Raw genomic sequence first — 14897 nt, forward strand, 5'->3', positions numbered from 1 at the left:
ACTACTAACGTTTTGTTCCCCCATTGGCTGTCATTTAAGTGACGTGCTCTTTTGGCCAAAACCAATCTGAGAAGTAATAACGAGATGAATCAATAGCCCAAAAATGTTTTATTAAACTCATAATCACTTCAATAATGTAAAATGAATTCTCCATTCACTTTAATTGTAATTTAATAAACAATCTCTTAAATACTAGCCACGTTTAACCATGTAGAAAGCTTATTTCTAAAGTAGTAGTCCTTTTGGTGGAGAGTCTCGTGCCGATCCTCGTTTGTTGGCGTGTCCACAATATTACAGCCTACTGAAATCAAAACCTACTGTATCTGCATGTTGTTGTTGTTGTTGTTGTTGTTGTTGTTGCTGCTGCTGCTGTACTGTTGTGGGAGGCTAAACTAAAGTGGTTCACATCTCCAGAGATGATGACTCGCACCTTTAACAACCGTTTCCCACAAGAGGAAATGCTCTCTGTGAGTCCGTAAGAGGTAAAAAATTAAACGGCTGAAGGAGGAAAACAAAAGGGTTCATCAGTTTGCTTCATCCTTTGAGGCTTCATCAAAGTTCTCCACAAGATCTGTAAGATGGAAAATAATAAAGTGCATCAGGATTTTGTAACACTAACAAGTTGTGAAAGGACAGTGAGTGATTTAATCTTATGGTTAACTGAATTGCTGCTCTAAACTATTTGAAAACAAGGATGCAAATTAAATGTAAGTCCTTATGTCCTTGGCTGATGAAATGGTAACAACCCCAAACACATGTAATGTGTAATATATAATCTACAAAAGGTGATGTTTAAAAGAAGGAGCACCGTTTTGGCATAAGCCTGAAAAGCATGACTAACACTGTAGTTTCTAAGCGCCCTCAGTAAATTAAAACAATTATCTGCATGTATACCTGGTACATCGTCATCCTCCTCCTCTGCAATTTCCTCCTTGACTGCTTTCATGTCCATTGCTGCAAAATATAAGAAAAAAAACAAACATCAGACAGTCAAAAGTTGAGCTGAAAATTGGCATAAGTAAATTACGTGATAATTACTGCAGGTTTATGTTAAGTGTGCACGTCCCAGCATTTCAACCAAAATCCTATTGTACAGAATTGGCATAGCTTTAAACATCTGTGTTGGGACAGCATTTCTCTGACCCCAAAAAGTCACATTCTCTCAAAATGTTTATCTGTCTTGTTTTGCTACAACTTTCTAAGAAAACCTGACCGCTGAAATGGACCCTTTTGCAAAAATAAAAAAAGTTGCTGCTCAACATGTGAAAAGCTTGGCAAAAATCTAAATTACAACATCTGCAATTCCATAAGAACAGGGAAAAAAAATAAAAATATATATATATATAATATAATATATATATATATATATATATATATATATATATATATATATCCCGATTAGTTGTGTTGCCATCTGGAAAAGCTGCTCCTAGTTTTATATAAAGATACTAAGGTCAACTTTTAATAACAATTGCTCTTTAAATGTTCAATTTTCTGTGGCAGGTTTTGCTTCCCCCCCCCCACAGCCCTTGTTGTTCTCTTGGCTGCTATAGCCAGTTTCTCTAGTTCACTAATGTACAGATTTAATCTTTACTGGTTCTCTAGGGATTCAAAACAAACAAAGATGTCAAACAAATCTGCTAAGAAGTACATCGATGGGTTAAATGAAGCATATTCATACCACAAATCAAGCGGAGTCTTCTTGCAGGCTTTCTATACCACGATAGAATGGCTTGAAACAAGGTAACCAAGGCATTTTTACCCCCAAAAAAATGTTACAGAGTCAAAGGTAGAACTTCAAACATTACCACAAAGTAATGAAATACGTGTGGCAGGGCACCTTTAACGTCTGGGTCATTTATATGGTCAGAAGTTTGCCAACAGGAAGACCTGTGGTCACTTTTCTCACCACAGCACCCACCATTATCATCTGAGTATCCATCAAAACAGATGACTTTGTTGTACACCTCTAAAAACTTCCATGATTTTAAGAATTTCCCAGATATTAAACGACCACAAAGAACATTTTCCCTGAGTCTTTTAACGTGCTTGTGTGTGTGTGTGTGTACACACACTCACATTGCCGTGGGAACTGCTCGGCCAGCTTGCGCAGGCTGCTGAGGCTGTCAGCTCCCAGCTGGCTCAGGATGCCTGGCAGCATCTCTGTCAACTGCTTGGTCTCAGCGTGGCCTGTGATGGCGAAGGTGTTGGCAGACAGCGATGCCTGCACTTTGGGGTTGTTGAAGTGGATCACTGTCCCATCATCTTTTATCATATTCACCTGAGGAAACAGAAACCACACAAGTCAGACTTAGAGCCAGTAAAACCTGACATAAGATTCCGCCTCGTCAAGGTATTATGTCAGAGGTACATACGACAAATGACACGACAAACTATCAACTAAAAAGAAAGGGTTTAAATGCAGTGTTGGGAAAGTTACTTCTAAAAAGTAATTAGTTACAGTTACTTCTTCCAAGAAGTGACTAAATTAGATACTCAGTTACAAATTATAAATGTAACTAGTTACTTCAGAAAGTAACTAATGCATTACTTTCAAGTACATTTTTAAATGCTCAAAAGTGACCCCACCTCCACCCTTCTTTAATGGAACTTAGAATAGATGTGCATGTTCAATTATTTATGGTAAACCTGAATATTATAATGAAATGGACACTTAATAAAATACATTAACAGAAATTATGTATACACATCTAAACTATTTTAATGTTGTGGGACAAAGTGAGACTAGCCTCCAATTAAATGCCATGTACGTCAAATGGAGCGATACAAATAACAATAGATGTTTTGGAACTTTTGATATTTATTGTCCCTCAACAGGCCACAACGGCGCAAAATTAAATAATGCTTGTTAAGCACTTTGGCAAAAATAAATAAACATGTGGCCTGATGTTTATACTTGTGCGCTGGTGTGTGCGTCGAGCCGGTGTGTGTTTGAGTGTGTGTTTTTGTGTGTGTGTGATAGAGCGAGGGAGAAGTGAGAGAGTGACAGCAATTAGCTTCAGAGCTAGTAGCCAATCTAGAGTCATAGTGAGAGGAACAAAGGGTCTACCCTATGTTTTCTGACCACGGAGGGAAATCTTTAGCAGGAAAAGTTACCCCTCTCCTTGATTTCTTAATGCCATACCTGTCTCTCGTTGACTGACTTGCTTGCTTGTGTTGTTCGTTGTGTGTCTGACTATGCATGCTTTTGAACACCCGTCCAACTCTATCTCTGATTGGCTTACCATGAAATCTGACTCAACCTCAGCCAATCGTCAACATTTATGCGCTTGTCTCGTGCACGGCCCACTAACCAAACTTACAAAATCATGTAACTTCTGCACTGAATAACCTTTGTCATACTACACAATGAATACTCAATATCTGGTATAAACATCATAGCTAGATAGATACTGATGACACCCTAAACGAGGCTACCGGTTATTGCCAGAGTTACAATGTAAAGTCATACTTGCTTAATTTTACTAGTCTTTGCCTCTCGGCTCAGATATCTAGTTGGTCTGATGAAAAAAAAAAAGCTTAAATTATAGTAACGCGCCGCATTTTTCGGCAGTAATGGTAACGGCGTTTTCAAGATGGTAAGAGTAATCAATAAGATTACTCGTTACTGAAAAAAAGTAACGCCGTCATTTATAACGCCGTTACATGGGAAACACAGCTGTGCAACAATTCCAACAGCACAAAAGTCAACAATCAGGTTCATGTTTTATTCTCAAGTTGCATCTTTTTTTTGTGCTTAGAGTTATCTCAAACACCTTGTGGGAGCCAGTTGGATAAGAGTACTCCAAAACTAAGTTAGATGACATGACTGGAAGCTTTGGTTAGGCCCTTTCTATCTTTCACCGTCTCTTATCAGGAGTCTCAGACAAAATGAAATGAAATAAAAAAGCCCAGCTATAGAAGAATGCTGACAGTTTTCATTTGATAGCTCACCTCTTCTATCCCTGCAATGTTGTTCACTGCCAGTTTCTTCAGTGAGCCCTGGAGTTTTTTGTCATCCGCTGATGCCGTTTTGTGAACAACCTTTTTCTTCCTGCGGGCCGTTCCCTGAGAAAAGAACAAGCGTGGATGCAAAAAAAAAAGATTTAGGCAACTGAATTTACTAAAACGTCAAATACAGTTTATTACCACTGCGTCACTTCGGACTAGAGCTGGGCAATATATAATATTATATCAATATTGTGATATGAGACTAGATATTGCCTTAGATTTTGGATATTGTAATATGGCACACGTGTTGTCTTTTCCTGGTTTTATTTAAGTGACGTCATTTTCTGAACTTACCAGAGTGTTGTAACTGTTCTATTATTTACCTTTACCCACTTAGTCCTTATATCCACATTACTGATTATTATTTATCAAAAATCTCATTGTGTAAATATTTTTTGAAAGCACCAATACGGGAAAAAAATCCAATATCATTGATAATCAAGGTATTTGGTAAAGAATATCATGATATTGGATTTTTTCCCGTATTGCCCAGCACTTATTTCTAGAAAACCGCTGTGGTGAAACAATTTCAAAATACAAGACTAGAATTCAAGCACTAGTTAAAGCCCAGAATTTGACTTCAACAAGTTGAAGTTGCTAATGAAGTGTTGATTTAAGTAGTGACCCAGGACCACAGAATAAATAATTTATGAATGAAAAGTTTAACATGGCTCTCTTTGTGAGTACAAGTGACCGACAGGGTGAGGGATCTTCTTGTTACCTATGGTAAAATGTTCGTTGTGTGAAGAAAACGGCAAAATAATGTAATCTGGAAAAGGGCATAAGGCCTCTGTCACAGCAAAAATAACAAATAACGCCACCTAGTGCGTGGCTGAAGACCTCACAATTCATTTAAATAAAGTCAAAGAGGCCACGGATGGGCCCACAAAGGGAATGCTGAAGTCAGGGGGAAAGACATGGCAGGTGCTGAATGCAACCACACTCCTTAAAATGAGCAACAACTGAGTCAACAGAAATCTGATAGCCCTGATTGAGATTTTAATACTGTACTTTTGTCACAGTACACGAGATGTAATAGTATGTCCAATAAACACTAGTAAACTGTACCTTTCCACCTATCCGCACTTGTGCCTGGAGTTTGGCCAGCTTCTCTTGATTCATTGTGACCTGTTTGTGAATAAAAACAACTTTAACATTGTTATTACGATGCCGTTCCCATAAGAGCAATTGACAAATACAGTTGCGGTAACTACAATAGCTTATAGTTTTGCACAGTTAAGCACTTTAAGGGAACACATGCGATTAGCTAACGTTAGTTGTTGGAAGTGCAATGGGCACAGCATGAGTTAGGCAATCAGGGCTACATACATTTTCATTTCCACACAATAACAAAATTGTGCCAGACCAGCTGACATTTATAATGAACACATACTGACTGCCGGCACTAACCAACATACACTGAATAGAACAAAGGAAAGTATCTGGAGCTAATTTTTAAAATGACATCAAGTATAACGTAACTGTTGCTAGCTAGTTTGGTTGCTAACTAGCTAGAATGCTAATTTAGCTAATACTAGCATAGTGGCTAAACAAGATAAAACGAACTGGCTTTTGGTTTTTGGCAAGGCAACCAGCTAACGTCAACTTCAAATCAAATGATAAAACAAAGCGGCTACGATGTTAGCCACAGAATGAAGTGTTTTGTTTTACCTGTTTAAAGGAATTAACTGACAGCCCGATGAACTGTTCACGCTACCTTAATGAGGCTGAAGCAGTGCGGCATGAACCCGCGTCAAGACAGCAGCAATATAAGATACTTCCTATTAATATTTTCACAATAAAATCAACGCGACTCACGCAACAGTACATTTTTGATTTATGTAGAGAAAATATTAATGCTAAAGGGGGAAATTTAAATTGTAATTTATTTGTGTGGGATTCAATACTAGAAATCCCTAGATATATTTATTTTTAAATGGTTTGTGGCTTTTAAACTTTTGTTTTTGCACTGATTTCTGGCCTTTTCTGACATTTCGTTGTCTAACTTGACCAGTTTGATGCCGCAGGCAGGAGCCTGGCAGGAGCACGCGGTTGTGTGGATGTGACGTCATGTGAGCATGGAAAAGAGTCACTGCTGACCAATTGGATGAGAAGAGGCAGCTCACACACAAGCACGCGCGCGCACACGCCCACACACAACAAGTTACAACTTTATTAGACATACTTTTATTTTGAAATGTAATGGTTGAACGTCCGGGTCGCCGGTTCACGATCAGTTACTGCCATCAGCTTCTAGCCGTAGTTGTAAGGAAAAAGGCCAATCAAAATGCAAACGTCTCTAGTGAACTTCGTTTTATTTTCATCTTTGCAGGTTTTGTTGTCTTTGACGTACTTTCATGATGTTGTCGAAGCAGCCAGCGGGAAAGGTGAGTGTATATGTTTTGAGTTAATATACAAACTGAAGCGAGTAGGAGCAGAATATGTTCATTGATAGTGTTACTACAGCCAGAGGAGAGCTAGGCTGTCTTTTGTATGAGCATCCTGGATCACAAAGTCTGTTTCCTGGACAGGTCATTCAAAGCGGGTGTGCTTTGTCTGCTACACATTAACTCTTAATTTCCTGGTTTGGGTTAACCGACCTACTGCCAACACCACTCTACAGGCATATTATTTCCTTTACGGTTTTTCCATTAAGATGAGACAACTTTAATTTTCCAAAACATTTTTTTTTTATGCCAAATATGTTTAGTAGCCTTATCCTAATAAAGTAAATATACATATTGTAATTCAAGATTTAATTTGCACAAACTCCATTCTTAAAATGATAAAAACCAACACCAGTTTGATCTGTCTAAATAGTAAAAATAAAATGTCCACACATTATATAAGGTGCACAAGAGGTTTTCATTTATAAGCAATGAACTATACAGAAAGGTTTATTAGTGTTAATGTTACTATGTTACAAATTACTTAGTGAGATCTGGGAAGGATAAATCAAACTTCACAGACGGTAAGTTCTTATAATCAAAGTTCTGCTTTCACTTTTGGAAACAAGTCCCAAAAATTATGACCCAGCCTTTTGTGTCAGTCTTTCTCATATATTTACTATCATTAATGCTGTATGTTTTGATGATTTCTGTACAATGGACAACTGCATAAAGAGCTCACATCCTTTACCAGTGCAGTATATTGTGCATTAAAGTATCAACTGTGAAGGAAGTGTAATTATTACAAAAAGGTTTTGCGTGCACATATGCTTCTCATGCATGTATGTGGAATTGTGAACAGAAATGGACTTCAGAAAGCCTACAATAAAAGGTTAAGTAGTCCTACCAACAAATGTAACCTAAGATAAAAAACACATGCCATGCAGCTGCATGCAGATACACCTTTGCCTTAGTATGGCAAGAGGAGGCATCACAAGATAATTTATTGCTGTACTGATCACTTGTCCCACAGCTACCACATGCACCTGAAAGCTAGTTACAAGTAGTTAGTAGTAAATAGTTATGGGTGGCAGATACCTCCCTGCAGCTTGATATTAAATTACCACTATTCATATGTTTCCTTGCACTTCTTTCTGTTGATGCTGTATTTAGGGCAGACCCACCCTGTTGTAGGAATATAATACCAGTTATACAATACTGGTGTTCTTATAAATGTATTTCCCCCCGCAGGGTTTGGAGATAACATCCACTGGAGGACGCTGGATGATGGCAAGAAAGAAGCTGAGGCCAGGTGAGTTCACACTGAGAGCTGACATATTAGATAGATAGATAGATATTTATTGATCCCAAAAAATGGGAAATTACAGTGTTACAGCAGCACACAAAATATACATACATACAATATACATGAAATAATAATAATAACAAAATATAAGAATAAAATATAAGAATATAAGAACAATTATTTAAATATATGCAAGATGGGAAAAACAAAACGTGCAACTGTTTAAGTATGCTAAAAATGTAAATGAAACAATCGGGCCTGTTGCCCTTATTGCAATATTGTGTTGTCTCAGAGTCTCATCTAGCACCCAGGGATGATGTGTTGAAGAGTTTTATTGACTGTGGTAGGAATGATTTTCTGTAGCGGTCCGTGCGGCATCGAAGCTGTCGGAGCCTCTTAGAGAAGGAGCTCCTCTGTTGGACCAGTGTGGGGTGGAGAGGGTGGTCAGGGTTATCCATGATAGATAACAGTTTGTTCAGTGACCTCCTCTCCACCACAGCTTCAAAATTGTCCTGTTTGCAGCCAATCACATTACAAACACTTCCTGAAACCCTGCTGAGCCGCTCTTACAACCATATTTAATAAAGTGCTAGACTTGAAGAACTGATGTCAAAGTTACTAGTTTTCAGTGTTCAGTTGTGTTCTTGACCAATGTTTTTTTAATGCGTTTGCATTGACAGTGGGCTGCCAATCATGCTTATCATCCACAAGAGCTGGTGTGGAGCCTGCAAAGGTAAAACAATGTTCTCTTCTCTTCCTTTCAGTATAAAAGCCTCAGGTGAGACCCTGTTTGAATAATAAATGTAGCCTTTCCCGTCTAAAAAGGGCTTAATTAGATCCAACTTTATTTTGTTGTGACATTAATGTTTTAAAATAACTTGGGCGCTTTATTCAAGATCCACGATTCCTTTATTATTACGTCTCAATCATAAAAGAGTAAAAGTCTTTGGTTTTATGCTCGTCGACATTGCAAGAAATAATAACAATAAAAATGGAAACTAACAATAAAAAAACCTGTAAAATGAACAAAGAGCTGCAAGGTCGATGAGGAGCACAAAACAGGTCGGCTGTACTCAGCGCCATTTCTTAGTCAACCGAATCATTCTCCCATTCCCATGATAAAGCAGTTCAAAGGACATATGATTGCCTAAAACATTTCCTTGGAGCAGTAATTTACACTTCTACACTTAGTTACGCATCCAAACAAAATAATCCAACCATAATCATTTTTCACAGCACAAATTTTGATTTGGATAAGCATAGGTGCAACTAATAACACTAATGATAGATTCATCTTGAAAATAGGGAAAGGGGTGGCCCTGACTGTGTAATGAATCAGAGACAAGATATCCAACAGTCTTGTAATTGTTTTGCTAATAGTTCTGTGATACTCATCTACTGTATGTTGACACCATGACTACTTCTGACTTAAAACAACTGGGCTGGATACAAATGTAGGTTTTGCATATTTTTCTGTTTAGTTTTCCATTAAAAAAGCATAGTTTGTGATTTTGCTGAGTAACCTTTACTGATAAAACAGTAATACATGCTACTGGAAAAAAACACTACATTCAAGTTTATATTATGTTGATTGTTTACAAATGAGCCATTCCTGTTTAAATATAAAATTAACCATGCAGATGAATAAACATAGTTGGCCTATCCTGCATGCACAGCCAAATTACCATCGGTAATGTCGGCAAACACTTAAAAAAGGAAATTATTGTTAAAGGGTTTTTTTCAGTTCAGTTTAGACATTTATTGTCCCTTGAGGAAATGTATGATTTGAAGTAGAGTTGCAAAACCACAAACACAACATATAGTTGTGAGTTTCCCCATTGTGGGATTAATAAAGGACTTTAAATCTCAAATATTGAATCTACAAGAGGACATGGAACATTTATCACAACAGTACAGAAACAAACCAAATACAAAAAGATGTATCTGTTCATTAAAAGTGTGACATAATTTGAATAGAAGCCATGGAGAAGTGCTGCAGACTAGTGCAGTCAAGGTTCAGTGCAAATTGCACGCTTTTATTGCACTTGGAACAAAGAAAAATTAAATCTCATTGCTTTTCTCCTGGAGAACCAGTATTTCGGCCCAGAAGGGAGAAGATCAGATTCCTCAAAGAGCTGGCTTGGCCGTGCCTTCTGTAAAACTCTACCCCTCATAGATATCTGCTACAGAAAGCTGCTGCATGCCAATTATTTTACAGGCCACTTTGACTCTGTTAAACACGATTTGATGACAATACAAGGTTATGATTAATTGTATTTTGTTATTTTTACATTAGCACTGAAGCCCAAATTTGCTGAGTCCAAGGAAATCTCTGAACTTGCACACAACTTTGTTATGGTCAACCTGGAGGTAAGGACATGTTGAGTGGCATTTCCCAGCATGCTGTTCATTTCAATTAAAGGTGCTCTAAGCGATGTTGGGTGACGTTACTTCTTGTTGACTTCGAAGTATTTTCAAACAAAACAAGACTAGCTCGCCCCAATTCCTTCTTGTTGGTTATTGGCTGGAACACTTTGTGTATGCTTCGTGGTGCAGGTTGGCACAGTTTGTTTTTGTTGCCGTTTGTATATCCTGGGCTGTCTACAGAGACCACATTTTTTTACAGTGTGTTCTGGGGACAGGCAGCCCGCAGATAGTGAGATGTTTCCTGTATGTGACAACAAATGTTGTAGCCTAAAACACGTGTGACATTGCTTAGAGCACCTTTAACTAGGGTTCAATTAATTTCTGTATGGTGTTGTAATTGTGCTGGTAGCCAACATTAAAGGGGCTATATGTAAGTAGTAGTTTTGTCAATAAGTTTGTGTTAATTCTAGCAGCCGCTTTGGACAAAAGCGGTAGTGTTTTTACCACACGTGCTGTAGTAAAGGTCTTTTCTGTACGGTGCTGTATTCCACACCGTATTACTGAGTTAGCGTTACCAGGAGATGTTTTGCACAGTCAGAAAATCATTCATTTACAAAAAAAGAATAAGTTACAGATGCATTGTTGCATTTCAAGTGTTGCATACGAGTACCTACTTTGGGTGTGTTGTGAGCTAAATTGGGTAACGTTACCACTGTGTCACGAGCCAAAGCATTTAGTTTGTTGTAGCAACCTAATAACGTTAGGTAATAAGTTATATTAATATAGCTCATCTCAAGAAATCAATAGACGCTTTACACAAGTACAGGGGGACAACGGAAAAGAAAAGAGCACAAGCACGGACTGAAAAGGATTTAAAAGTCTGCGCTAAATGGAAGGGGGGTGTAATTCAATAGAGGCTACTGACATACAACCACATAATGCATGTTGTTTTATGAAGGGCCATCATCTACAATCCCGTAATTGTCTCCATCTATTGAAAGCGTGACCGAGATTGACTGTTTCACCCGTCAAATTAGTTTAGTCAGCTTTTAGTTGTTCTTTTGTTTATTTTCCTTTTTTGCTGCGATAGCCCTGCCCCAGTATGAGCCATAACTACAACAGATAACTTCTGAAATAAAATTAAAGTACAGTTAGGCCTACACAAAGAAATGTCCTGCTCCCTTTTACCTGGCCAGATCTGCTAACACAGGCTTTCTAGTGTTACAAAGAAATCTGTGACCCATCAGAATTTGTATTTACTGTAGAGCTGTCTACCTGCTGTAAATCATTTTGTGACTTTGCGGGGGAAAATCAGACCTGGGAAAAGGCATGAATAAAAACTATATAAAAACGTTCTTTTCGCTGTTGGTCTCGTTTGCTGTTACAGGTCATTTACGCTCATGTGAAAAATTACACCGTTTCCGAAACATGAAAAAGTTACATATAGTAACTTTAAAAAATATACGTTTGAGTGGTTGAAGTTTGTTTCCAGGCTTGTAAATTATGACTTATCTTAATTGTACAGGACGAGGAGGAGCCAAAGGATGAAGCCTTCAGCCCTGATGGTGGATACATTCCTCGGATTCTTTTCCTTGGTACGGAGGGGGTTGAGTCACAACAGTGTAAACACTTTGTGGGATTCCTTTGGAGACACTGATAGCAGTTTCTCTTCCTGGATAACACATAGTGCCACAGTTTTCAGCAGGCTGGATTTAACTTTCAATGGCATGCTCTTGGGATACTAAAAAGACGGAGATTTTGCACATGAAAGCAAACTAAATAGCAAGAATTGGTAAATTAACTGCAATTAATTAATAGTCTGCAACAATCATTATTATTAATATAAAAAGTGTCTTACTGGTTTTAAACTTGCTGGTTCCAGATTCTCAAACGCTAATATTTGCTAGTTTTCTAGTCTTCTGTAATAATAAAATGATACCTTTCATTACCCAACCTTTTTAACTGTTGGTTGGACTAGACAAGCAATTTGAAGACATCAAATTGGGCTTTGGAGAGATGGAGCATTTTTCCATGAATATTGAGCAAATATTTAATCAATAAAATAATTTACATATTAGTCCATAAAGAAAATGATGGCTATTGCAGCATTTTACTGTCTAAATTGTAACTTAATTTGACTCCTCACAGATCCCAGTGGTCAGGTTCATCCCGAAATCACCAACAAAAATGGGAATCCAAACTACAAGTACTTCTACAGCAGCGCAGAACAAGGTAACAATCCAGATTATCATTATTTACCAACGGAACATTCTGTTACAAGGAAACTCAAGTATGAGATTGACGATGATGTGTATTTCCTGCATAGTTGTGTCCGGTATGAAGGAGGCGGAGGAGAAACTGACAGGCGACGCCTTCAAGCAGGGTCACACTGGAGACGAGCTGTGAGCAGGCAGACGGGCATCAGGCCATAAGGGCTACACTTCCTCGCCTGAGCTTCAGAGCGTTCACTAATTCAACTTGTTCTTTAGACAGTGGGGTCCATCTCACTGAACCAAACCAAGCAGACCTTTAAAAGGCGTTGGTGCTTGAGGATTTATTTTAGTCCATTACGTTTTTTTCAACACTACTACTATCTGTCATCGTCAGTGTGTGTATGTTTTACCTTTACCGTTAATTAAATGCCATGTACTGTACTTACTGTCTGTAGAGGAAATAACCAACTCAAGCTAGCCAAGTAACATTACTAACTCATTTGCTTACACTGTTTTTGAATGGAAACTTTACATCTGGAAAATGCCAAGTTTTAAGTAAATTGCCTTGTTTGTAACTAGACAACCAAGGCAGTTAAGTCTTTTTACTATAGTAATGAGAAGTTTGACAAACGCTTTCATTTTAACCAGTGGTTATGTGTTCCCCCAACAACGATCCAGTACTTTATAATATTCAAGACCTACGATGCTGTGCTTCCAAATCCTCTACAGTACATTAATTATGTCTGTGATAATATTTACCATGTACTACAACATGGAGCTCTGGACTTCTGATTTCTATTATCTATATCTGTAAAATAATAAGTATTCATTTAATCCTGCCAGTGTATATGTGTACTTACCTAAGCTATATCTACAAGTTTCTTTACTGTTCTGGATTTGTTTTGCTGCTTGTGAAGTGACACCGCTCAGTTCTTTCTTTTCCCCCCAGCCTTATGAATGAGGGATGCAAACATTGGTTGTGTGTCTCAATGTATTTTAAACATGTACACAGCCAAGGGTGCAAATAAAGTTTGTTGTACTGAGCCGGATGCATTCATGACACAGCTATAATAACAGTATATCAAATTTTATTGCCTATCCAACAATAGTGATCCCTTATGGTTTGTCAAACAATATGCAACTGCTACAACAGTTATCAGTAGATGACACTAATCAAGTCCCTATTTAAATTCAGTTTGACCGTGATTTAAATAGTGCAGTTACATTAATACGAGTGCATTTATTTAAGACATTGGATTGCAATAGATCCCATTCCAGACAACCTCCAAAATGGCTTATTTAGAAAAGAACTTTCTTTCATACAGAGCCATATCTTAGTGTAATAATGTCTTACAGCATATGATTTTTTTATGAAAAAATAAATTACAGGGAAAAAATAAGCATGCCTCATTTCATGACATGTTAACAGACTAAAACAACATGAGAAACATAAGGAATGTTGGTGGAACGTGTCATCAAACTTAGCCGAAGGCATTTAAAGATAAAGCCCTCTGTTCTCTGTAGTGCTCAGTCTCTTGAAAGATGGACGAAGGGCTCAAGCTGAGGTGTGTAAGGGCACAGAGTAGAGTTTTTGAGAAAATCACAAAGTAAACATCAGCAAAGTGAAAGTGGCCGAATCTTCGACAATTCGTCCCTGTGAGGTAATTTAGAAGGTTTTAAATGATGGGAGGAAGATAAAGAAAAAAGCTAGCTTGAGAGAATTATTGCTACTAAGATTATAATTACACTAATTACACAATGCTGCTATAAAATCAGCAACAATTCCACATATAAAAAAAGTCTATAAAAAGCTGCGTATTACATCTTTATATTCAAAATGATACAGCTATAAAGTGTGATTAAAACAGCGATTTAAAGTGTGCACATTCCATTTCATAACCAGCGTAATGGACCACTGTTGACTATGTATGCTGTTCTGACAAGAACAAGATGCAGCTGGAGTGATCACCGTCTCCCGGGGGGAGGGGGTGTACAAAAGGTTTATACAACATCAGGAATTAATCAGCAACTCATCAGCATGCAGGAGACAGGACCAGTGTTGGAATATTATGGATAACACATCAAATTTCATATGGCAACCAACTTGACTGAAGATGACATTTTAGGTGCATCCAAGTGCAAAGCTATGCCTAAAGAAAAAAGTTTGTGCTGGTTGAAGTTTGTCCAGTTTGCTTCTGAAGATATTAAGAGGCGAGTTGGGGAAGAAGCGCGCGTGTGTGTGTGTGTTTGGGGTGGAGGAAGGAGCTAACTTAAAATCTTCCCTGCTTGGCGTCTCCGATGGCCCCCCAAACGTCGAAGACAAACTCATCGGGAAAGGCAAAGTCTCCGAGGGTCTCATCTAGTGCCATGGCAAATTCATCCGGATTCTTCTTGTCACGGCCGACCTCGACCATCGTAGCAGCTGAAGAGAGAACAGTACAACACAAGCTTTTCAGGATTTCCTTGCTCTTTATGAAACATATACCGAGTCTGTAAAAGGGGTTCACATAGTGTTCCCTAAACTCAATCGGTTATCCAGCTGTGGGTTGAATCGTCATTGGTGTATTCATACTCGCACAGATGTCTTATGTCGGCCCTGAATGATAAAATATT

The 14897-nt window shown here is 38.1% G+C and overlaps 4 protein-coding genes across 6 annotated transcripts in view; 2 read left to right on the forward strand and 2 right to left on the reverse strand.

The window, feature by feature from the left end:
- The window catches only part of gipc2 (GIPC PDZ domain containing family, member 2), a 39577-nt gene that overhangs the window by 8473 nt on the left and 16207 nt on the right, over nucleotides 1-14897 (reverse strand). Inside the window, exons 6-7 of one of the 3 annotated variants that reach the window (XM_032531358.1) lie at nucleotides 14518-14706; nucleotides 1521-2067 (exon numbers count right to left, since the gene is read on the reverse strand). In XM_032531358.1, the coding sequence (XP_032387249.1) occupies nucleotides 14555-14706 (152 nt within the window). In that variant the 3' untranslated portion in view covers nucleotides 1521-2067; nucleotides 14518-14554. Of the gene's footprint in view, nucleotides 1-1520; nucleotides 2068-13225; nucleotides 14707-14897 lie in introns of those variants that run through there. The other 2 variants (XM_032531359.1, XM_032531357.1) reach the window with 2 other exon arrangements.
- LOC116699008 (transcription factor BTF3 homolog 4) lies at nucleotides 371-5807 on the reverse strand. Its single transcript, XM_032531364.1, has 6 exons — nucleotides 5683-5807; nucleotides 5080-5139; nucleotides 3955-4068; nucleotides 2080-2281; nucleotides 895-954; nucleotides 371-571 (listed from the first exon to the last, which is right to left on the reverse strand). Exons 2-6 carry the CDS (start codon nucleotides 5131-5133, stop codon nucleotides 525-527), a joined length of 477 nt encoding a protein of 158 aa, XP_032387255.1. The 5' UTR covers nucleotides 5134-5139; nucleotides 5683-5807; the 3' UTR covers nucleotides 371-524.
- On the forward strand, nucleotides 6164-13327 carry txndc12 (thioredoxin domain containing 12 (endoplasmic reticulum)). Its single transcript, XM_032531363.1, has 7 exons — nucleotides 6164-6398; nucleotides 7650-7710; nucleotides 8385-8437; nucleotides 10001-10074; nucleotides 11597-11666; nucleotides 12220-12303; nucleotides 12398-13327. Exons 1-7 carry the CDS (start codon nucleotides 6299-6301, stop codon nucleotides 12475-12477), a joined length of 522 nt encoding a protein of 173 aa, XP_032387254.1. The 5' UTR covers nucleotides 6164-6298; the 3' UTR covers nucleotides 12478-13327.
- The window catches only part of LOC116699312 (calcium-binding mitochondrial carrier protein SCaMC-1-A), a 29422-nt gene continuing 28861 nt past the window's right edge, over nucleotides 14337-14897 (forward strand). Inside the window, 1 exon segment of the mRNA XM_074783874.1 lies at nucleotides 14337-14529. The gene's annotated coding sequence lies outside the window, so the exon portion shown is untranslated.

The sequence above is a fragment of the Etheostoma spectabile genome, chromosome 12 (genome assembly GCF_008692095.1).
Source record: "Etheostoma spectabile isolate EspeVRDwgs_2016 chromosome 12, UIUC_Espe_1.0, whole genome shotgun sequence".
NCBI classification, from domain to species: domain Eukaryota; kingdom Metazoa; phylum Chordata; class Actinopteri; order Perciformes; family Percidae; genus Etheostoma; species Etheostoma spectabile.

Bases quoted from the DNA above. Each gene is read 5' to 3' on its own strand.
- LOC116699008 (XM_032531364.1), bottom strand. From the start codon at position 5,133: ATGAATCAAGAGAAGCTGGCCAAACTCCAGGCACAAGTGCGGATAGGT. The intron at 2,282-3,954 runs GTGAGCTATCAA...CTGTTTCCTCAG, and splicing joins ACATTGCAGGGATAGAAGAG to GTGAATATGATAAAAGATGA. The intron at 955-2,079 runs GTGAGTGTGTGT...TATATTTTGCAG, and splicing joins CGAGCAGTTCCCACGGCAAT to CAATGGACATGAAAGCAGTC.
- txndc12 (XM_032531363.1), top strand. From the start codon at position 6,299: ATGCAAACGTCTCTAGTGAACTTCGTTTTATTTTCATCTTTGCAGGTT. The intron at 11,667-12,219 runs GTACGGAGGGGG...GACTCCTCACAG, and splicing joins TCCTCGGATTCTTTTCCTTG to ATCCCAGTGGTCAGGTTCAT. The intron at 12,304-12,397 runs GTAACAATCCAG...TTTCCTGCATAG, and splicing joins CTACAGCAGCGCAGAACAAG to TTGTGTCCGGTATGAAGGAG.